We start from the raw sequence: 23,852 nt of genomic DNA, 5'->3' as shown, positions 1-23,852 counted from the left end.
ATACAAAATCTACTTTTTTAGTCCTTAAATATATTTTGTTGTGAACTTTGAGTCTCTAGTTCACAATAGGAGAGAAGAAAACTTTAATTTAGTCTCTGCCGGTGCTGGGTAGATATCTTCATATTCTGTTTGGGTCATGTTTTTTAATCTGTTCAGGTTTCTCTAATCCCTATTACGTTTTTTGAACAATTACTTCACAGTATTTGCTGTGGAACTGCTAAACAAGGAAATAGACTTCTGGCTACCCAATTTCACAAATCTACCATTTCTATTTCTCACAGCGACTTTATGGGTGCTGAAGCTACAAGTAGATAAGTCAAAATATTCTGTTGTTGGAATCTATTATACCACACAGTTCATTAAACAGAACCAGCATCAGAACTTCTTCTAAGTCCCTAGTTAAACTATATTTTTCTTGGAATTGTTCCCACATTAGAGAGGAAAGTCATCTTTAAACAAAGAACTTCAAGGACAAATCCTTCAGAAAGATTTTATCTGATTGATTTTACACAATTTATGTGTGACGATATGACATGCAGTCCATTGTTTTGATAGCATTAGCATCGTAACTTCTGGTTATGTTAGCAATGTATGCTAGCTTTTAACTAGCACAAAGTGTGTCTTCAATATTTTAATTACATAAATAACTTTCCATTGTTTTTACCATTTTTGTCTTGGGGAACAAATGATCTAAATGCCCTCACTGACGTTTCTATGCCACTAGATAATCGTATCTCTACTATCAAGCCAAAAAAAAATGGCGGAACGGTGTGGAGGAATGCTCTGTGAACTGGAGGGGGCGGGGCCTGAAGTTCCTCATTTGCATTTAAAGACACAGCACCAAAATGAGTTTGATAACGAGGAATTCAGACCAAAGCATTGCAGTTCCACTTTATAAAGACCACAACTGAATAATTTAAATGGAAAAAGGAAGGATTTAAAAGCAATATATGTTCACATTAAAACAGACTAAAACTTTTCTTGCTTTAGATTAGGTAGCGTTACCAAAATTATTTTTATTGAAGTCCACACAGATTTATTACCATGGTAATTTATTTTTAAATACAATATCTTCTTGCTAATATGAATATTGTTTTTGAACCATTTCAGTTAGAAGCAGAGAAAAGACGAACAAACGACGCACCTCCTCATTGATGTACCAGTACAAGCAGTTGTCTTTCAGCACAAACCAGTACTTCTTCCATTTCTGAGAGAAGTAACCCTTGGCATCCCTCTTTCTCCACAGCCAGCCCTCGCAGTCTCCTCTGCCCAGCGCTTTGCAGGAAACACGCCTCCGACTCAGCGAGGTCAGACCTCGCCCTGGAAACGCAAACGGAGCGACGTTTAAGAACAGAGAGACGATAAAACCAAAACCGGAAGAAAGAACTCTGGAAACAAAGGGGTGCAGAATATTCCTCTGTAGCTGGTTGTAGTACAGAACACCCTAATGACAAAACAAAGATGTATTCAAACCAATTCATCTATGTGTATGTGAAGTTCACTTGCCAGATCCAGACCCATAGAATCAAGAAATCACTTCAATAGAACTTGTCTGACAACACGAAGAATGGTAAAATATCTCTAAAGGTAGACCATAACAACAATCACAAAATCCTGGAAGGACTGATCAGTGTGAAAAGATGTTCAAGATTTCATGTTAAGAATGAAAAAATGCTAACATTTTAAAAAGACTTTAGAAAATAAGGAATACTAAGCCTGGTGGGGGCACAAGTAAAGCCTGGTGGCCCGCCAGGCTTATAGTACACTGCCTGTACTTAATAAAAGCGGTGCTTTCTTTCCGGCTTAAAGGTGATGCATCAGTAAGCTCCTTATTAAAGATAACTGGAGCAACATGGCTTCCAGGTGAGGCCGGCAAAGAAACTCCTGCTGCTCTGCATGAAATGTCTTTTTAACGAGAACCATGATCCAGGAGTCAATTTCCCTCTGTGGCAACTTTATTCTAAAGGAAACAACTCTCCACGAAAGTGTTGACACAAAAAAAACGAAACGTTCTTGCTTGCAGTGTGGAAAGGTTTTCAGCTTAGAGAAAATAAATTATTTATATTCCTGCACAAGAGGGTAATATATCTGAAAACACACAAAAGTGCTCTGCAATAATGATCGTCCTCATTCCTGTGCAGCCGCCTCAGGCCACTAACTAATGCCATCATCAGTTTGGTCACAAAAGACCCATTTGTGACAGAACCTACACAGCTTTACTAATTACTAATATGTTGATAAATTAGCTATTTAAAGCTATAATTATTAGCATCAAATTCTTTTAGAAACGTTGGTTCAATTGCTGTAAACAAACAGAGCCGTGTGCAGATGGAGCCAAAGCTTTCAGAGCTTCTCACAGCAGCAGATGGCAGAACAAGCGATCGGACTGTGGAAAAAAATTTAAATCTCCCAGCATGTTGATCCATGACGGTGTGGAAAGTTTGTCATAGAGGCAAAGGCACTTATGTCAGAGTGAATATTAGAAATAAATGGAAAAATCTCAACAATTATTTAAAAATTTTTGTAAAACTGACAGAAATAGTTAAGACAATCTTTTTGAGTACCGTTTGGAAAGCTCTCATAACTAGCTGTACCTTGTAAGGAGGTAATTTAAAGCTGTAAAATAAGCACAATTTGTTTAAATAAAAATGAAAATGCTACATTTTTAACAAGATCCAATACCAGTACTGGACCTGATTTTGGTTTAATTCCCAGACTGAGTCCAACTGAGGATACAGATCCAAACCTCGTGTTGCCAAAAATCACATTTTGGTTCATTTTACCCTGGAAGTTTCAACTTACAGGCACAAAATTTACACTTTTAGAGATTAAACTCTACATAAGTCTGTCGCAATAAACAATAAATCTATAAATCAATTCATTGCATGATAAATTAACATAAGCTACTCTGATTTTGAAAGGGAACTTTGTTGACAGAGACAACAATCCATTTCATTTATTGTTTTGATTGTGTGTGCCATTTCTTTTACTTTTGTTTTATTTACTGTTTATTTTTCATTATTATGCCATAATCAATATATTACTTGAAAACTGCCTCCAAACCACAATATTATTGTTTATCGGGACAATTTATCATCCAATAAAATTAGCTCTCTTGACAAGCCAAACTAAAAACTCTACACTGTGGGATTTTTGGACAGAAGAGGACATTGGGTAATTTTTTAACCTTTGCCAAAGTGGATAAGATCGGCTTCGCGTGCGAGTATCGACTGATCTCCCAAAATTAAGAAAATTAGCACCGATAATTTGGTGCACCCCTAATAATTAACACAAAGATGAAGTTGTTTTGATGTGAAGTGTGCATCTCAAACCCAAAACAACCTTCCAAACCACTCAGGTCTTCAGAACCAAACATGGAGAAGCAGCATTCAACTTCTATGCACCACAAATCTGGAACAAACTTCCAGAAAACTGCAAAACAGCCGAAACACTGAGTTCCTTTAAATCTAGACTAAACAACCGACCGGTTTAGACTTGATTTTGAAACATTAATCAACATTCTGATGTGTAATGTAATGTTTCAATTGTTGACTTTGTATTTTTGTGTTTTTAGGATCTTTGAACTGAAATGTGCAATACTAATAAACCTGATTCAAAAAGCTTTATACATTTTCCAACTGAAGATCGTAAAAGTGAGTTATAATCCACAATGAAACGATTCCTGTGCAGAAACGGCTGGTTTTCTGAAAACATGTTACTCTTTTGGGAGCAGCTTCTGCCCAGGCCAACCTGGTGCCAACCCTGCTTACCTTTATTCTTCTTCCTGTTCTTTGTCTGCAAAGAGGCTGACTGCTGGTATGTCTGAGGAAAGAAGAGGGAGACAGAGACAGAGCATGCTGTCAGGACGGATCAGTGGCCTTTGTTTGCAGCAATGAATCCTGGGATATAAAAGATGACAGCAGATCTTAGAGGCAGCAGGACACAAGGAGAGGAGGCTGGAGACAAACAGACACAAAGGAAACCATCGCATCTCTCACTACATCCTCTCACACACAGACGCAGTCAGTCAGGGGTGGAGGAGTCAGAGCGGGCTGCTTTCACACGTCTAAACATAGAACGGAGGGCTGGAGGTGCCGTTAAGGTGGAGCAGTAGCACATCCAGGTGATGGAGGAAGTGTGAAACAAACAGAGCTGCAGGGAGTTTATAAATAAAGAACAGCTGACCATTGATGAGGAAGAACTATCATCAGTTCTTCTCTTGTGTGACAACAGAGGGACAGTGAGCTGGAGTAACAGAGACATTAACTGGTATTCTTCTGTTTCCAGTCTTTACATTGTGAGGGAATATAAAGTTGATGTCACAGAAAATTAACGTACCCGGTCGGATCACAGCAGAACACTGTGAATGTCACACAAATCCAACTCCAGTATACTTGGAGCTGGACAAACGTAAGTAATAATTACTGATTAGCTTTTTGTTTTAAGCCAAACTAGTTGCGCCAGCTTTCCTTCTTTTATCCACAGTTTTTACTCTTTTTAGGCAGTTGTGAGGCAAAACCTTAAACTGCTGCTGCACCAGCTACTCACAGGTTGTTGCTAGGTAACCAAAGAATGAGTGGGTTGCTAGGTAACCAAAGAGTGAGTGTGTTAGTCGAGCTTAGCTGCCAGGTAAAGGATTGAGCGGCTAAAGTCTTTCTTCTGCCTACATCTCCCAGGATTATGTGCGTCTCTGGATCTGAGTTCAGTGAAATTATTGAACATTCAATCAGATGTATTATCTATTGATATTGATCAGGTGTCTATAGCGATTGATTTATTGATTTATGATCCGGCACTAAGTATAGTTTTCACTAGAATTGTGCGATACCAGTCCAATAAGCTCCAGATAATTTGCAGGTTTACATAACGGTCTTTTTAATCTCCGTGTTTGACAGATTAATTGTTTGTTAGTGTCAATTAATCAATATTGTGTTGTCAGTAGTTTCATTTCTTTCTTCTGTTTAGGTAACTGCTAGGGAAAAGGTATTGCTCAAAATGAAAATAAATCTGGTAGCAGATTTCAGTAATCACCTTTACATTTTAATTTAAGTATTACTAATTTAATGCATTTTAAGTATACCAAGTCTTAAGGTACAAGAGTTTTCTCCTTTTTTCTTTTAGCCTTTTCTTGTTTTTAGCTTAATTTTTTCTTCCTTTCTTATTTTCAGAAAAGTTACAATAATTTATGAGACTGGTGGATTTGTGAAAGTTAAAATACTTTAATACGGTACAGCCACTTTGGAGGACAGCATGTAGAGAACAAGAGCTGAAACTTTATGAATCGACTGGCATAATGAGTGGTACTTTAAGCCAGAATTACTTAAAATGTATATTTTTCTAACTTAGATCTGTGGTTGTTGCTCTAAGATCACTAAGAAAGTAAATGAAAGCCAGAGTTTTCATGTGGATGCTTCCTGAAAGCTGCATCGGTGAGGTTGCAGATGGTAGTTTTGCATATGTTTACTAATGTGAACCTTTGAAGAGCAAAACTCAGAATAAAACTTTTTCAAGGACTTTTTACAGTGATTTCCAAGAGTTTGTCTATTGACAGCTTTACTGACTTCCTTGCTTACAAGCAGTAAATATAATTGTTAAAAACAGGCTTTCTAGAATGCTTTCAAACCCCAATTTAATCACTTTTGGCAGTAAATGAACGAACATATGGATAGATAATGAAGCAGGAAAAAAGTCTGTTCTTAATGGATACTCCATATTTTATTTTTCTACACAATTCCACATCTGAAAACTCTGTCAAACGATAAAAGCGCTTTTAAAAAAACTTGTTCTCCTCCTCGCCTGTGGAGGCGCTGCACCAAGAACCATCGACGGTAATGACACAAAAACCTCAGAAGAAGAAACCAAGCACAACCTCCTCCTCCACAAAATGTAAACAAAAATGGAGAGGCATTAGATTTTAGCAGTTGTAGGATTTCTCTTTAGTTTTGGTAAAAAACCACGAGTCGTTTCTCCAGCTAGCTTTAGACTCTCATGTTTGTTTTGGTTGTATTTACCCAGAATGCCCTGCTTTATAGTCTGTTTCCTGCTTTTGGAGCGGTTTCCAATCCGCTTGGTGTTCACATATGCATTCGAACCGCACCAGAGTTCACTACAACCAAATTGAGACCGAGGTTTTTAGGTGGACTAGCGTTCACTTTTCGGTTTGATTACGCATTCACACCTCCCCAAATGAACCAGACTTTCAAGGCTAACAAACTAAAGTTCGATTGAAGCGGACTAAAGGGGGCTCCCTGTGAGTCATTCTGTTTAGTATTCATAAGCCAACTCACAGATGCTTCAGTGATCAAACATAAATACATTATACTTATTGTGTAAAAGGTATGCATCTTGTATTTGTGACTTAATTTGACAGAGGAATGTTTCTGAATACCAAGTGTGCTAATTAGAGGTTTGTGAATCTTCATAATCCTGTTTCTAATCCATCATGTTTAGATTGAATCTCTCGACGGATCAGATGGGGCAACAGACCAGCTCTGATGTCACAGCATTACACATCTCAGGGGCCGGACCTCAGCCACTCACAGCCACAGGCTCAGTGGGACAGATGACAAAGGTCCTCCCACTCCCACCGACACGCCATCTGTCATCAGAGCATCACACATGCAGCACACACACACATTGCTGATGCAATGGGCGCATGACCTGGGCGCAAAACATGCAGCTGTTTTTCATTTTCAAAGAGATTCTGACAAGACGAGTAAGGTCACTGCAGGCCAAACCCACCAGTCTGGACCGGCTCAGATGGACCAGATGTCATGGATGTGACAGGAAGGCAATAACGAGTCAGTATCTGGGAGAATCACACTTCACTGCAGCGCTTTTCTGTCGGGGTCAAAGCTCAGTTGCTTGGAGACCGACTGTTTGATTAGTAAAATGACTTAGAAGGAGAAGGAGAAGTTCTAGTAGTGGGAATAGTTTTGATCCAAGGTGTGTGGAGTTCCATCTATGACCAGTGATGACACAATGAACTGCATATCTCTGATTTACTGGAAAAATATCATTTATCAGGTGGTGGAAGTCAAACACTGGTTGGATTGGAGGAGCTAAATCGCAGTCTAGACTTTTTGTCTGTGCTAAAGATCATCGTCCTGCTGCATAACTCAAGTGCGCTTGAGCTAGAGGTCAAAAGCTAATGGCAGCACCTTCTCCTTCTGGATTTTCTGACGGAGACAGGAGCTGTGTTTTAATATTTTGACAATAAATTTGCTTAATTTAACCAAACTCTTTAACCAAAATCAATAACAAATGGTAAAAACGCAAACAATGAGTAACTGAAGAAAGACACCAAAATAAGATAAAGATTTATAGTAAATAAGTTTAAAACTTACATGATACATAGAGGTTTGGTCTCTGGGAGGCGATTCCCTCTGATTGGTCTGAAGCAGATAGTGGGAGGGGCTTTGGCTGTGGTGGCTCCGCCTCTTCACACGCTTGGCTGTGTCATTGGACCGTTTATTTGGACGCGCCGTGTGGGAGGAGTAGTCCTCCGAGACGGTCCGCTCGTCTGCAGTGGATAGTCCCACATAACGCAACAATGAGGCATCTGCAAAATAGAAAACATCAAACCTTTAAACTTATCTGCAAAATAGAAAACATCAAACCTTTAAACTTATCTGCAAAATAGAAAACATCAAACTTTAAATTTATCTGCAGCTTCTATGATTTTCAGTGTTTTCAGTAGGGATGAATATATTTATCTAGATTAATCCAATAATGTATAAAATTAAAAAAATAGTCCAGAAAGGACTCATTATTCAAATCTTAACCTTTAATCAGAGCATCAATTCTGGTTAATCAGGTGTCAAATTATATTATTAAGTTTTCATTGGGATCAAATCTAAGCAGGAACTCAGATCTTTGTCTCGTTCATCCATCCATCCATTTTCTCACACGCTTGTCCCTAGTGGGGTCGGGAGGTGCTGGTGCCCATCTCCAGCTGACGTTCTGGGCGAGAGGCGGGGTCACCCTGGACAGGTCGCCAGTCGGTCGCAGGGCAACACAGAGACACCCCACCACGCACACACACTCACACACTCACACCTAGGGAGAATTTAGAGAAACCAATTTACCTAACAGTCATGTTTTTGGCCTGTGGGAGGAAGCCGGAGTGCCCGGAGAGAACCCACGCATGCACAGGGAGAACATGCGAACTCCATGGAGAAAGACCCCCGGCCGGGAATCGAACCCAGAACCTTCTTGCTGCAAGGCAACAGTGCTACCAACTGCACCACTGTGCAGCCCTTTGTCTCGTTCAGTGGGAGTAAAAATTTAAACCAACAAAATAGGGAAATTTTCCAGCAGCTTTCGAAATTAAACTCCTGGACCGTTATCTGTCACCTCAGTGTTATCTCAGCTTTGGCGATGCAGTGAAGCTGTAAACAGGTAGGAGAAAGGCAGCAGTCAGCAGCTACAGTACAAACAAAAAGCCACAGATCCCCTCCAGGCTGCCTCCGTTGATAAGACAGACATTAATCCCAAAAATGCTTCATTTAAACCCTTTTTCTTATTAAAAGTGCCATTTGCTTTAGTGGTGAATTCAGCAAGAAAGGCACCAAACATGAAGACACCCCAGATAATTTTAAAAGACTTTACTTTACAGAAAGTAAAGATGAATTCTGCTGCAACAAACACTAATTTCACTAATGTTCCTCCAAAAGATTTGAGTCTGGTTTTAGAAAACACTGATGAATTGCATTATAGAAGTATATTACAAATAATGGGATTTTTTAAAAGAAAAACATGTATTGCATTAGATAAATAAATATAACTTACACGTAATTTATTAAAACATAAATGTGGAAACTTTAAGTGAATCTAATTCAAATGTTTTCACTTGGTTGATTCGGTACTATTGGGACCAAAATGACAACATTTGTTACATTTTCACACTGCAGTGTTTCAAATTAGCCTTCCATTCTGAAAAACCTGTTCCCCTCCTCACCTGTGGGGGCGCTGCATCGAAAACCTCTGAGCTCAATTTATTTCTACACAAACGGCAAACAAAGACAGATTTACATCAGATTTTAGCGACTGCAGGATTTCTTTTAAACTCAAATTATTTTTGTATTTTTTTATGTGAATTTTATTTTGTATTTCTGCTATTTTGAACATCATTTTAAAGATGGAGCTTAAACACCAATGTCTCATAATTTCACAAATCTAAAAATAAATATCTAAAAATAAAATATTTTTGCAAATATCTAAAAGTTCGATCAAATTAAATCTTTATACATCAAATTTTTACTAAAGTCACAATTTCTACCCAATCCAAATTATATATAAGCAATTAATTTATTATGCTTGTTTTGGTTGTATTTACCCAGAATGCACTGTGCCACTTCCTAATTTTGTTTTTTAGTTGTACTAATAAATTTTATAAATTTACACCAAAACATCTCCACAAACAATTTGTTAAAAAAAGGAAATTATTTACATTTTTCACCCAATTTTTGTTAAGTTGCTTTGCTTTAAGTGTGATTATTGAAACAAAATCCTGAGTTTTATCCACCAGAGTTGTATAAAATGTCAGCTGTGTAGTTTATTATGACTACAGCTCATCCATCTTCCAAACTTCTTCCCACCTTCTCCCCAATCTCAGGTTTCCCTCTGCAGTTTCCTCCCTCCTGTCCTTCCCGGGTTGCTAAGCAGCGGCCAGAGGAAAGTGAGAAGCTGTCAGCGTCGCCATGGAAACTGTGTGAGTGATTCAGGTGGAGGTCAGAGAGAACGATCTCTTTCTTTTACTCCTTTTTTGTCTGTTCTCATCCCTCTGTTTCTTCTATTCTTTTTTTTCTTCTTCCATTGCTGCCTTTCATTTCCTCCGCCTTTGTGCTCGTATCTCTTTACCTCCTTTGCTCCTCAGCAGCTTTTCTTTGGTTCCTCTGTGATGCTAATGACAGGGGGAATTAGAAAAGAGGCTCGCAGATCCTCACACTTGCTGATCGCTTCATAATTTGTACAGATGGGAACGTTTAGCTGAAATCCAGACGGCTCCTCTGGACTCACCTCTGCGGGTTTCTCTGTTCAGCTTGGCTGGGTCTTCGTAGTCGCCCACCCAGTTGCACTCCACAGGCATCGAGATGGGCCTCAGCCTGCCTACAAGTGCACATTAGAATAAAACGAAATCCTCATTAGTCACTCTAGGAACTGCCCGTTTATTCAGAATATTTAGTCCTGAAGTGCTGGGAGTTTATTTTAAGGAAATATGTCAGTTCATAATTTGTGCAATTTGTATGAATTTGGCTAGAATTAAACATTTTCAAGGGGCATACAGTGCCGTTTTATAGCACAATCAAGTAACTACATTAACTTCAGCTGTTATAAAAATGCTACATATATCAAATATGACTTTGTAATTTAATGCCTTGAAATTGGGCCTCTGTCTCTTTAAGAACTCTTTCTGTAGCTCTGCCTTTAGGAAGTCATCACAATATGACTAACATTTTTACCAGCATTTCACTAAGAAGTAGCTCCTGTAGTGAGCTCAGCAGATGTGCAGTTCCAACAGATGTTTGCTAATTGCTGTTGGCTAGTCTGAAGGAGCTGAGTGGAGGAGGGCTGTTCTGAGAGACAGAAACTCTGAAGATTGAGAACTGCAGCTTCGAGGAGGAGCTGCACCTCAAAGGCGGGGCTAGGTCCAACCAGGCGTTTTGAACAGCTGAATGGTTGCCATGGAGATTAAAAGATTTCTCAAAAATGCATTAAAGAATTAAAGCAACTCTCCAGGCATGTTTTTGATGAGGAAATAGCATTATACAAAGTGGATTTTACATAATAATGGTGACCTGTTATGCTTCCTTGAACAGGTTAGAATAGGTCTATGGCTGACACAAAACATGTTCATTATATCTTTTGATCAAAGTCATTCTCAGATAATAAAAGTTTAGCTATAACATCATCTCATTACTTAAATCCAAATAATCTGTTGATGGCCACGCCCCTAAACTCAACGTTTACACTCTCGTATCAAAATGGCTGCAAGCAGATGAGCAATTATACAACCACACAGCTTAGAAAAAGCAGAAGTTTTGCCTCCTGCACAACAAACAAGAATGCAGCAAGTGTTTTCTGGACAGTAAGTCAAAAACAATCCACTTGTCATTTCCAGCAGCCATTGTACAGCGGTAATACCAGCTGACCAAACGTGCTAGAGCTGTGGTTGTGAGGTCATGGGGCAGTGCCTGCTGATTTGTGACGTTACATTCAGGAGGTTTTTGAAATGGCTCATTTTCCATACATGCATTTTCTTTTTTTAAGAGTTTTGTCTGTTTTTAGAAGAAGTAGAAACCCAAATGGAAGCACAAAAAAGAGCAAAATGTAAACTTTGCATACCAGATCCCCTTTAGCAGAATGTGCATTTATAGAAAAAGTAAAGAAATTGGAAACTACTTTATTTAAATTTAAATAAAAGCTGAGGTTTTTCTCTCTTATTATCCTTAACAGTAGCTTTTTATAAACGGTTCAACTGAACAGAATCAGGTTTAACTTGCAGTGACACATTCTGGGTAGAACCTGCGCACCGTATGTGGGCGTGGTGCAGTACACCGGCTCCTCCTCTTCTCGCCGGTGAGACTCTTGATCCAGGAAAGAGTTTGGTGATTCAGAGCGCTTGGCAGCGCTGACGCCACCGTGGTTACGAGAAGCTTCGTCTCCAGACAGGGTTCCTGTCTCGTCTCTATGGCAACCAGAGGCAGACGCTCTTCAGAGGAAGTTTGAACGACAAAGGAAATGGTTTGGCCTTCAAAGATGCAGAGGAAGTACCTGGGAGTGTAGGGCTCGGCGGGTGGAGGCGGGATGTAGAGATCCTGGAGGGCGGAGCTTTTGGTGGGTGTTCCTGATGGCGTGCCGGAGCCGCTGCCTGGGCTTCTGGTTGGCTGGATTTAAAATTTAAAGAAATGAGTAAATTTACAGTTTTTTCTTGGAAAAGTCCATCAGATTCTGCTTTAAATGTTTCATTTGTTGATTTTTGTGTTTTTATGATGTAAAGCTCTTTGAATTCACTTGGTGCTGAAATGTGCAAAACAAATAAAATCTGCTTGATCGATCGATTAAAATGAGCTGAACTCAGACCCACAGCATCACAGATCCTCTGTCATAGTTTTTCAGGAGTGTAAGAATGTAAGCTAATTTCATTTACATTGTACTAAATGTAAAAAGCATAGAAATAAATACAAATAACATAAAAGTCATAAAATAATTACTTTACTTAAAAATAGTCAAACACAACTGGAAACAACCAGAAGACTTTGGACTTCCTGAGTTCAAGATTAAGTTTTGTGATTTTTTTGTCATACTTTAAAGCCATGTTTGTTTGTTTTTCCCCTTTTGAAGAGTAGCCAGGTAACAGATCGCATCATATTTACATCCCAGGAACTCAAAAATTAAATGTAAGCTTTTATAAAAAATATATGTTTTACGTATTTGCTAAAACTGTCACCATATTGTGATATGACAAGATGAAAAGCAACCAATCAGAGTCAAGAGGCAGGTCTTAGCGCTGTCAATCAATCTAACGCCGCTGCTCAATGTGCCACCGGCGGAGAAATGTAAATCTGATCCACTTTATTTCTGGTAGGAGACTCAAAACAAGTCCGCAGTCTAACCTTTTGTACAAGATTAGTTGGTTTTTTTTAGGGTAATTGACAGCGCTAAGGCCCGCCTCCTGGCTCTGATTGGTTGTTTTTGGTGCATTTCTTCAGATGGCAATAGCATCTCAGAGAGGAGATGGAGGACATATTTTCACAGATAATCTGTCTCATATCATCCTGTCACAACATGAAGATAGTTTCATAAAATACGTTAAAACATAAATTTTATAAAAGTTACATACTGCAGCTTTAACAGGATTTTCCAATGTTAAATTAGCAGCCTTTATTTGATGCATAACTTTAAACGTAGTATATCAGGTAATTTCTGCTCCAGTGGACCAAAACACAAAATGAAAGTCAATTTTTGATGCACAAACACTTTTCCTTCTTGTTTCCTCGCGTTTGTCGCTAATTAGAGATAATTAGCTGTGGAAATTTCAGCCTCAGCTCCGAGAATGTGGGTGGAAAGCCATTAGTTTTCCCTTCCCATTTACTGCTTTCGACCCGACTAGCAAACCCCGTGCTGAGCCACAGCTCCGTGACCTAATTACACGCTTTGGCTGCGGCCGAGCGGGAGGAAGAATGCTGCGGGGAATCGATGTGGGCCAGCGAGGCGCTTTAATAAAGTCTATAAAAGGTAGAGACAGTCCCACCTGCAGAGCCAGGGGTTTCCAGCGCATGTTCTTCAGCAGTGCAGGGGCGGAGCTGAGCGTGCTCTGCGGACGCTTCTTCAGGGTCAGGGACACGACGCCTTTATCGGCCCTCAGGGAGCCGACCAGGTTACGCAACTGCCAGCCCACCTGTAGAGCAACGAGGAACAATGCAGGGAGACTCGCCACAATAAAAGACCATGAATGTTCTTAAAGGGCTGGTTAGACTGTATCGGTAAAGTACATGTGTCAAACTCAAGGCCCAGGAACCAAATCCAGCCAGCTGTAGCTTTTTATGTGGTCTGGACTCCAGACTTATGCATAAATAAAACCGTCAAGATAACAGTTGTGTGGTTAAATATCATTTTATTAATCAAATCAAAGTAGTTTTTATCTGTTTACTACCAAATTATATTAGTCAATACTTTCAGTTTTACTACAATCGTGAAAATTCACGCAAAATCAACAAATCGGGTCATTTTTTTGTGCTAATGCATAATTGTGAGTTTATTGAAAATCTTTCAGAAAAAATAATCAAAAACAGGTAGTAAGTGATGCCAACTCCCACCTGCAGGTGGCAGTGTAGTTTACTTCTCCACTTCTGCCAAACTAATTTGGCAGTAAACAAATAAAAAACACTTTAATTTGATTAATAAAATAATATTTAAGCACAGAATTGTTATCATGATGGTTCTATTTAGGATTTTTTTCAATAAATTAGTAATTTAAAAATATTTTCAAGAAATTTGCAATATTTTCACTTATATTTGAAGGTATGTGACTTTTTATTACTCACAAATAATCGATCACAGACTAAAACTTGACATCAACTAAGGGCAGAGGCAGAAGTGTATTAGTAAAATATACTGCCACCTGCAGGTGGGAGTTGGTATCACTTAAAACCTGTGTGATAATTTTTCTGAAAAGTTCTCAATAAACTCACAATTATTCATTAGCATAAAAAAATGATGTAATTTTTGATTTTGTGTGAATTTACAGAATCGTAAAACTGGAAGTATTGACTGATGTAAACAACCACTTAGATTTGATTAATAAAATAATATTTAAACAGACAACTCCTGAAAGTTTTATTTATGCGTAAGACTGGAGTCTACAGGGCCACATAAAAAGCTACGGTGGGCCAGATTTGGCCCTCGAGCCTTGTGTTTGACACATGTGGTGTAAGAAAATCTCCCTCATTTACATGCAGGCTGAAGTTTGACTCCGGTCCACATCGTGAGTGAAACAAGTAGGCGGCGAGGCGGCATAACTATCTATAGAGGCTTCATGTGATGTAACCTGCCCTCATTTCCAAAACCAAAGAGTCTTATCATCCATCTTTCTTTTTTTTTTTTTCATTTTTACCAACTATGTGCAAAAGCCACGCCTACACTGCTCGCCTCCAGCAGATCTGCGAACGAAAACAAACTGTAAACAAACACGAAGCTGCCCACCGGGATGCGGCGCTCGCAGCCTCGTCGTACCTGAATGTACCGAACTGACCTGAGATCTGTTCGTGATCAAAGACCGACGGTTGTTTTTCAGAGCAGGCAGCTAAAACACGATTACTGGGATTTATTTACTGGGATTTATTTACTGGGGCTTTATTTACTGGGGTTTTATTTACTGGGGTTTTATTTAGTGGGGATGGATTTGTCTCCTGTTTCACCCTGTGTTTTGAAACTGTGTTTTACTTTTATCTGAGTTTTTTGAGTGTTGAATGAGATTTTCATATTAACGACTTCTCAACATTTTATGTCATAATTACAAATATTATTTTATTACAAAAATAAAGTTATACATCCAACCATGGGTGGATGGATGGTTGGATGTTCAGGTGGATGGATGGATGTTCTGATGGATGGATGATCTTCTCATTGTATCTGATCAGTTTTCCTGTTGCTGATAAAGAAAACTCTCCCCACAGCATGATGCCTCCACCTCCATGTTTCACAGTGCATGTGGTGCGTTCAGGGTCCGTTGTTCGTTTCTGCCTCTTAATGAGCCACCATTATTGCTGCAAAGCTCAATAGGTAACATCTAGACGGAATCAGCTTTCATGGATTCATTTTACACTTAACAGATCCCAGAATGGAGGAAAACATTTCATAATTTCCTCCAGTTTCATCATTTTTCTCCACTTTTCTTTTGCTCTTTCATGTAAAACGTCTGATTTCAAACGTACCACGGTCTGGTGGTTGACTTGAATCACTTCATCTCCTGCGTGGATCTTCTTGCAGCGGTCAGCCGGAGACTAAACGCACACAAAGCAGAGATTAATAACCCATCTGAGTATTGATTCCTGTCTGACACTTTTTGGGAAGTTTCACAGCAAACCCCACTTAAATAATCAATAACGGCAAGCGGCCATGTTATCGTCCTTATTGAAAGTGACAGGCTGCTGTTGAAACCAGATTCAATGATTGACTTTTTAGAGAAAATCCTCTCACCCCTTCAGTGGTTCCTGTGATCACATGCAGACCGTCATAAGTGGACTTGATGTACATCCCCTGATGGAGACAAGAAACAAAAATATTCAGCGTTTTAAAGTAGCAGACACGACTTTCTCTTCGGTCTAGCCCAGTGTTTCTCAAACCTTTTCAGGCCGAGGTCCACTTACTCCATTTAATAAACACTCAGATGAAATCTCCTTTGAGTGTGAAGGTGGCGCTGTTTTGTAAAAGTGACTGGCCACAATAAAACCAGGAACAAGTCTACTAGGGGCGTTTTGAGTTATTTATGATGGAAAACACATGGGAATCAAAAAGGTTTTGATAACATTTTAGGGCTACTTGTAATTTAGAGGCATAATAAAAGTAAATATCACTGAGTTGGGTTGGAAAAAACAAACATTTTCTTTCCAAAAGTAGGTAGTTCAACATGAATAACTTTATTTTAGGTGTTAAGATGCCTAAAATTTTAACACTGCGGGGTGCAGGGGCGCAGTGCGGTCATGTCGCACTCAGCACAGTCAGAGTCCCAGAACTGCATTCGTATGGCATGCTTTGTATCACAATAGTGTTGAAAAACAAAAGTACTACAACTCCTTCAGTTTTTATTTTTAGTGTCTTGGTTTTAAGTCATTTATCTACTGCTATTTTTAAACACAATCCTTTGCTAAGCTAGCTGTAGCGTCACACTTTGAGCTGAAATAAACGGTTACATGCAGTACCTTGTGGACCACTAGTGGGCCAATGCGGACCACAGTTTGAGAAACACTGGTCTAGAGCAGGGGTGTCCAAAGTGCGGCCCGGGGGCCATTTGTGGCCCTTGTATTGATTTTTACTGCATTTTGAGAAGTTTGGCCCTGCAGCACTTCTTAAGCGGAAAAATATTAAGTAAAACACAAAGAATTTTTCTTTAATTAGCCTTTTTTTTAATTAGAATTATATTTTTATCTCATGCCACAAACATCTGTTGAGTTTTTATTCACAGACTTTGATACACCCATCCATTATATTTCACAAAATACAGCAGTTTGTAGAAGAAATTTTTTTTTGTTCTAAAATATTTTAAGTCTAAATATTTTAGATTTGAAAAAGCCTCTCACTAAAGACATTCTCATGAAGAATAATTTTCTTTATTTTATCTAAATATCTTTTGATTTTGCAGCACACAGGTTCTATAAATTAATGTTTTACTATATTGCAAGAAATAAATTGGTTTTGATGGCTTTCTTCTCTTAATGAATGAAATAATCATTTGAAAACTGCTTTTTGTTTTTATTTATTTTACCTTTTTCCAACATTTAAATGTGTTTAATTATCCGAAACATTTAAATATTTTTAAAAAAGCAAAAAGAGAAGAAATCTGTTTGTGATACAATATTACATATTTTTTTGTTTTTAAGAATTGACACGATAAAAAACAGATATAAAGTCAGTTTAGGGCAGTACCAGGCCTTCGGATGGCTTAGTGTTGGTGAGGTGAACCAGTTCAAGGTGGGCAGACTGGGAGACCAGTGGGTCCGATGATACGCACACGATGTGCTCACACACTTCAGAAAGAGTCTTACACTGCAGACGAGAGAAAGAAAACAGCAAAATAAATAAAAAACAGAAGATTTATTGACTAAATATGACCTATTGTGATAAAAACATGAGAAAAACTCAGCTGTTTTTGTCACAGATCAAATACAAAACCCATTTTCTGCTGTAAGAATCAAATTAAACTCAAGTATAACATGCAGGTTTATTTTTATTTATCAATTCAGCACTTCAGTAAACCACAATAACCGAATCCCCTCCATATACAATGGAGGTGAATTTAATTATGCTTTTTCTTTTCTTTCTCGGCAGATTTAGTCGTGTTTTCTATAACAGAGAGGCTTGAATAAAAACTGCTGACTCTATTTTTGGATCAGCCACAGAGGAAGTCGCTAAACTTTGTCTAGAAAAGTTTTTCTGCCACGTCGACAGGAAAATCCCTGCTACCTGTTAAAGATTTCTCCTCCTGCACTTCTCATTTCCAAACTTGGTGGTGTGACATTTTGAACTCGTCATTTCTCTGAAAATATCCCAGAATCTCGAAAGGGTTTTGGCTTCGTCCTGGTTCTGGAATCGTCCTCACAGCTGACATGTTGGTTTGTCATAATAAGTAAAGACCTGCGTGGATTTAATGGGCTTAAACATGGATTCACTCAATTAATCAGTGATGGAGATAATCTGAAGATGGCGAATCAGAACATCTGATGTGAAAAGGATAAATCAATTTCCATCTGACATTTAAGTCTGGACGGGAAGATTTTATTGGTAATGTCTTTAAATGTCGTTTAATGGATATAAATACCACATCAACCTTCATTTACAGGTCTAACCTAAATCAAAGAATGATCATTTGTCTGTTTTTTTAGGTTTCTGGTTCTGAAAAGTTCATCTAAAAGTTGCTCATCTAAAGGTAATTTAAAGGAAATCTGGAAAAAATCTGCAAATCCTAAGGGATGCACTGATCCACTTTTTTCACTTCTGATACCGATACCTGATCTTTAGTATCGGCCAATACCGATCCAATACAATAAACAGCTAAATTTACTTAATTTAATAAGTAAGTAAATAAGTATTTATTTGCAGAAAATGAGAAAAAGATGCAGAGCTTTCAGACCTCAAATAATGCAAAGAAAACCAGTTCATGTTCATTTAGAAACAACAGCACTAATGTTTTAACTCAGAGATCAATATTTGTTGGATAGCCATCAGGTTTCAGTGCAGTGGGCTCTTCATTTTCTCCAAAGCTGTAAATTTCAAATTTATTTGATAACTCTGCACCAGCACAGGACTTAAATTCATCAATAGGTTCACAAATTTGGTCAAACACATTAAACAAATTACATTTTTCTTCAGTCGGTGCAATTAGGAGAAAAACATCCACAGAGTTCAAAATAAGAGCGTTGTTGATGTTCAGAAACTGGCGTGATGCGAAATGAGTTTCAATCTCAAACAACCTCCTTCCAGCAATAAAACTGTTTTTTCAAAATTGGCTCCATTTTGATTTTATAATTCCAGTTTGCACAATTTTATGGTCAAAGTAAAAGCATCTATTGTCTATTTTGTGGCCGTTTTTCTGCGGTTCTGAAAGGATACAGAAGAATCTACATGGGCAGTCGTCAGCTATCGGCCTAAAATGTCAAACCGGTGCATCTTTAACGCTCAAACTGCTTTAAAAACCTGTTTCTGATTGGCTAGTCTCCACAGACTGAACATTAGAAAAGAACAAAGTTTTGCTGCGAAGAATCAGACTGCCGCTTTCTAATTTTCACTAGTGTTAGTAGCCACCAGTTTGACTCAAACATGAGATTTCTCCTTCATCACTCTGGCTGCTGACGCTTCATGACTACTTCCTACATCCATTCTTCAAACGAAACAAAAATATCTCTTACATTTTTGTAAATCTTGCTTGTAGGGTAACATTTATGAGCCAACGAACATAAAAGAGCTACTTTCTTGCTTGATAAATGCAAAAAGGAGACGATCAAAGCCGAAGCCCAACATGTTGACACCAAAATATTTGCTAATTGGTGCGATTTGAGGCAGATACTTATCTGTAGGAGCTTGACTCTTAGAGGAAGCTCCAAAGGGAAGAAAAACAGAAAAAAATGAGACTCGCTTATACGTTGCTCACAATCAAGTAATATTTCCAGTAGAAACAGAAACAGCATTTTAAAGAGAGGAAAACTTAAAGTTTTCCACGTTATTAAAGCTGCAAAAACAAAATCTTACCAAATATTTTTGGTTTTGTCTTTAGTGCAAACACAAATTTACAAAAGTAACTTTTCAGCAAGAAATAGGAATCAATAATTTTTTAATATTGATGAAAAGGTACTAAATTCAGATTATTTCACTTATAGAAAAAATGTCTAAATGAAATAATCTGCCAATAGATCTAGAACTTCTTCATCAATAATAAAGGAACTATTGGTTTAAAACAAGCCTCTATATCCTGCTTAAAAGTTATTTGTAAGTTAGTTTTGTCTGATTTCTAGTGTACTAACATATTTCACTACAAACTGGACCCAAAATACTTGGTAAGATTTTGTGTTTTGCAGTGTAGAGAACATAAATCTGGGGAAAAAAATATTTAAATTCAGGGCTAAAATACAACATTTTGCCAATTACTCGTACCTAATTTCTAGTGCAAATATCTTAGTGGACTTGGAAAAGAATAACCCTAACTTTTCAGAAAAAAATAGGAGCTTGTTTTAAGTCAGCAATTCATTTATATTGATGAAATAATACTGGATCCACTGGTGGAAATCCACTGGTGGAGTATTTCTTCAACAATACTAAGGAATTACTGATTTAAAACATGTTTTATTTTGTGCTGAAATTTTACTTGTAAGCTAATTTTGTCTTATTTCAAGTATAACAAGATATTTGCTCTACAAACTAGACCAAAAATACTTGGCAAGGTTTTGTGTTTTTGTTAGTAACGCGGGAAACAACAAGCTTTTCTCTCGTTGAAGAGAGAAAAGAGTTTTAATGTCTGTTTCCCTTAAATATGACACAGTTGTCAGCAACATGTAATAGTGTCTCATTTTCTGTTCTTCAAGTTCCTACAAAACAAATATTTTGTGTTTTTGAAGTGAGGATGCACTAATCACCTCCAAATTTACCAAGAAACATCATTTAATATTTAAAAATTACATAGTCAGAAGTACTAAAATATAAAGTTAAGTGGAAATGTTGGTATTTTAAGAACAAAAATGACAAAAATGACAAAATAAGACAATATTTTTTTTCTCCAAATGAGTTTCTTTTAATAAAAACTTATGAAACTTTAATACAAGCTGCAGGTGTGTGTCTGTGTCTGATGACATGTTTGTTTTTCATTTCAGTGGGTAGAAAATCCAGACATTTTACTCAAGTAAGAGTATCTATTTTTGAAAAAAAAAAAGTTACTCAAGTAAATGTAACTAGTTACTACCCAACTCTGATTAAAACCAGTTTAGGTTTGTGCTTTGTTAGGTACAGCATCTGGCTCAAGACAAACTCACCACATGGAGGATTTTGTTCTCCGTCTCAAACACCGTACAGTCCTGAGGGAATGGAGAGACATTTAATGTAGCAACAAGAACATTTTGTGTTGCACATGCTGCTAAAGTATCTCTGCATGCTTCCCGGGCCTCACATTGCCGCAGCCCAGCCACCTGGATACTATACACCGCCACAGCTACAACAAACACCCACACAAACACCCATGCATTCAGCCTTTATTTATACACACATCAGTCACATAAAAGACAGGCTGAGAAAGATGCAAACAGCAAAGAATCGAGTCTCGCTTAAGGATGTAGACTGCTGCATCACACCCACCCACGCACATGCATACAGCGCACTTAAGGGGATATGTCAACCCACGGCAGCTCCCCTCAGCCTCGCGCTTCAAGCACAGCAGAATAAAAGCTATCAGCCTTCAAAACGAGCACACAAACGCTTCCACACACCTGCTGTACAATGGTGGTGAGCTCCAGGCAGAGCTGAATGACATTATTTCGGGTAACTGAGTAGTCTGCCACAGCAGCAAAGGGAGACCTGGAAGGTAAAGATAACAGCGGTGAGTCTTTTAATATTGCTGCTGCGCTGGATGATGTGCAGGGGTGATGGACAGGGGGAGCGCTGAAGGGAGAGTTTTGCGAAAATGCCGCCATGCTGCAATATTTAAACCAGGATTTATTTCATTTTTTGCCTTTAAAGCTTTTAGAATGAATGTTTTTTTTTTTTATATATTTGTTCAAACTGTCAATGTCACAACAGTATGGTACGAGACAAAGAATATGTGAAAAGAAATCGAGCTGTTCTGACTTTGAAACAACCAATCAGAGCCAGGAGGCGGAGCTTAAGCTTGCTAGCAGAGTCATGAACGCTCAGGCTAGCTAGCACAGCCACCAATAAACGGTCTTCCTGTAACGTCAAGGCTCTCCACCGTTAACACATTTAGCGGAGAGTACATGAGATTGATTGATAGCGCTAAGACCCGCCTCACGTCTCTGATTGGTCGTTTTGTGCATTTTTTCAGACGGCAGCAGCAGCTCAGGGAAAAGATGGAGGAGATCTACCTTTTCACAGATTATCTGTCTCATAACAAATTGTCTCAACAAACTGTCAGTTTGAACAAATATGTAAGAAACATTTTTTTTAATAAAAGTTACATACGGCACCTTTTACCATTTCTAAAAGTTAGATAGAGAGCTAACGTTTTTTCTGATCTCTTTTGCAGTTTTCACATAATCGATAACATCCTAATTGAAAAACATCCTAAAAATAAAAAACATTGTCTGGTACTGTATTAAACTGGCTTATATCATATTTTGGCAGACTGGGAAACTTTCTATGATTTAGTAAATATAAATCTAAGCAAGCAAAAATTATGGAGTTCCTCAAGGTTCCAATCTTGGCCGACTTATATTAAAAAATAGAAAAGAATATACTGTGATACTGTGCTAAACTGCTTGAGATGGGCAGACTGAGACAACTTTCTATGATTTGGTTAATATAAACTTGAGCTACTAAATATCATGGAGTTCCTCAGGGTTCCAATCTCGGCCCACTTATACTAATAATTAAGAAATAGAAAAGAATGCCTGGTACTGTACTAAACTGGCAGTGATTTTGTTTGGGCAGACTGGGAAATGTTCTATGCTTTAGTAAATATAAATCTGGACTAATAAAGATTATGGAGTTCCTCAAGGTTACCATCTCAGCCCACTTATGTTAAGAAACTGAAAAATAGAAAAGAATGCCTGGTACTGTACTAAACTGGCAGTGATTTTGTTTGGGAAATTTTCTATGCTTTAGTAAATATAAATCTGAACTAATAAAGATTATGGAGTTCCTCAAGGCTACCATCTCAGCCCACTTATGTTAAAAAACTGAAAAATAGAAAAGAATGTCTGGTAATGTGATAAACCGGTTTAGATGAGCAGACCGAGACAACTTTAACGTTATGCCACGCTACTTTTGACAACAAGCATCTTGTGTTCGTCTCAACCTGTGGGTTTTTCTATTCACCAATCAATGTTTTGTGTTGTGTGACTCCAGTACCGTTGTCCTATAAACCTAGAACGGATGGGAGACCAGAAATTAAGAATACGTAATAAACCTAAATAAGAACATTTACTCATCTTATTATCCCTAATTTTGTCTTTAAAACGATCTTAAACCAAGCTAAAGACTCTCCAACTACAATAGAACATAGAAAACATCGTACATGTTTTGTACTTTCCACTGGTTATTTAAAAATAATGATTGAAGTGACAGTAACTCATCCAAAAGTCCAAACCAACACCAGGAAAATGGACAATAACACCAGTTTGTAGAAGTCTGCACTGGCTCCCTGTTGGTGAAGTGAATGGAGTATAACACCGTATTATTCTATCTTCTTGAAACATAGTCAACAATAAAACATATTTCTCATTTAATGCGTTATGTTGATGAATTGCTCATGTGCTAATGATCAGGGATGGTGCTAAATTGTCTTCATATTTCAGAGTTGTTGGATTTAAAGGTTGCCATCTGTCATTCATAGGTTGCTAAATGTCAGTGATGCGGTTTTCATGACTCTGTCGCGCGTTTGTTAATTATCCGACTGAATCAATTTGGTTCTAAATGAACCTAATCCGCAGTTGTCAGCTGTCACGGCGCTCATGTGTGTATGGAGACTCATTCGTTTGTTATATGAGGCCAGAAGAAAGAAAGAAAGAAATGTCAAAAACATCATAAATGTGACTCAAATGTAACTTGGAGAACATTTTTTTCATTCTGAAATGCCTTTATAATCCACTGCAGTGACTGATTTTTAATGCTCTTTAAGGTTTATAGTATTTCAATGTTAAATATTTGTGTCTTAAATTTGTTTATTCACATTAAAGTACTGCTTTTGACTGTTAATAAAGTGACATCCAGCTTAACAGGAAAATAAGAAAACTTTAGATTTTAGAACATATTAATGTGAAATTGTACCATTGGACTATATTTATAGGTTTGTCATCTTTTTTAAAATATATACATGTAAAACCTACAGTTTGTAGAAAGCATGCAGAGCTTTTTCACTTCAAGAAATTCATCAACATTGATTAAGTGTTGTTTCCTATTAAATGTTTCACATT

At 37.9% G+C, this 23,852-nt stretch overlaps 1 protein-coding gene across 2 annotated transcripts in view; it reads right to left on the bottom strand.

Moving 5' to 3' along the window:
• The window catches only part of cnksr2a (connector enhancer of kinase suppressor of Ras 2a), a 62,461-nt gene that overhangs the window by 13,175 nt on the left and 25,434 nt on the right, over window positions 1-23,852 (bottom strand). Inside the window, exons 4-15 of one of the 2 annotated variants that reach the window (XM_032551343.1) lie at window positions 21,192-21,279; window positions 20,742-20,783; window positions 17,149-17,268; window positions 15,703-15,762; window positions 15,438-15,506; window positions 13,256-13,402; window positions 11,776-11,888; window positions 11,535-11,689; window positions 10,021-10,110; window positions 7,347-7,561; window positions 3,771-3,822; window positions 1,145-1,320 (exon numbers count right to left, since the gene is read on the bottom strand). In XM_032551343.1, coding sequence (XP_032407234.1) covers window positions 1,145-1,320; window positions 3,771-3,822; window positions 7,347-7,561; window positions 10,021-10,110; window positions 11,535-11,689; window positions 11,776-11,888; window positions 13,256-13,402; window positions 15,438-15,506; window positions 15,703-15,762; window positions 17,149-17,268; window positions 20,742-20,783; window positions 21,192-21,279 — 1,327 coding nt within the window. The remainder of the gene's footprint in view (window positions 1-1,144; window positions 1,321-3,770; window positions 3,823-7,346; window positions 7,562-10,020; window positions 10,111-11,534; window positions 11,690-11,775; window positions 11,889-13,255; window positions 13,403-15,437; window positions 15,507-15,702; window positions 15,763-17,148; window positions 17,269-20,741; window positions 20,784-21,191; window positions 21,280-23,852) is intronic. The other variant, XM_032551344.1, reaches the window with a different exon arrangement.

This window comes from Xiphophorus hellerii, chromosome 21, assembly GCF_003331165.1.
Source record: "Xiphophorus hellerii strain 12219 chromosome 21, Xiphophorus_hellerii-4.1, whole genome shotgun sequence".
NCBI lineage: Eukaryota > Metazoa > Chordata > Actinopteri > Cyprinodontiformes > Poeciliidae > Xiphophorus > Xiphophorus hellerii.
The sequence above is the reverse complement of the archived record's forward strand: the minus strand, read 5'-3'. Positions and strand labels throughout refer to the sequence as shown.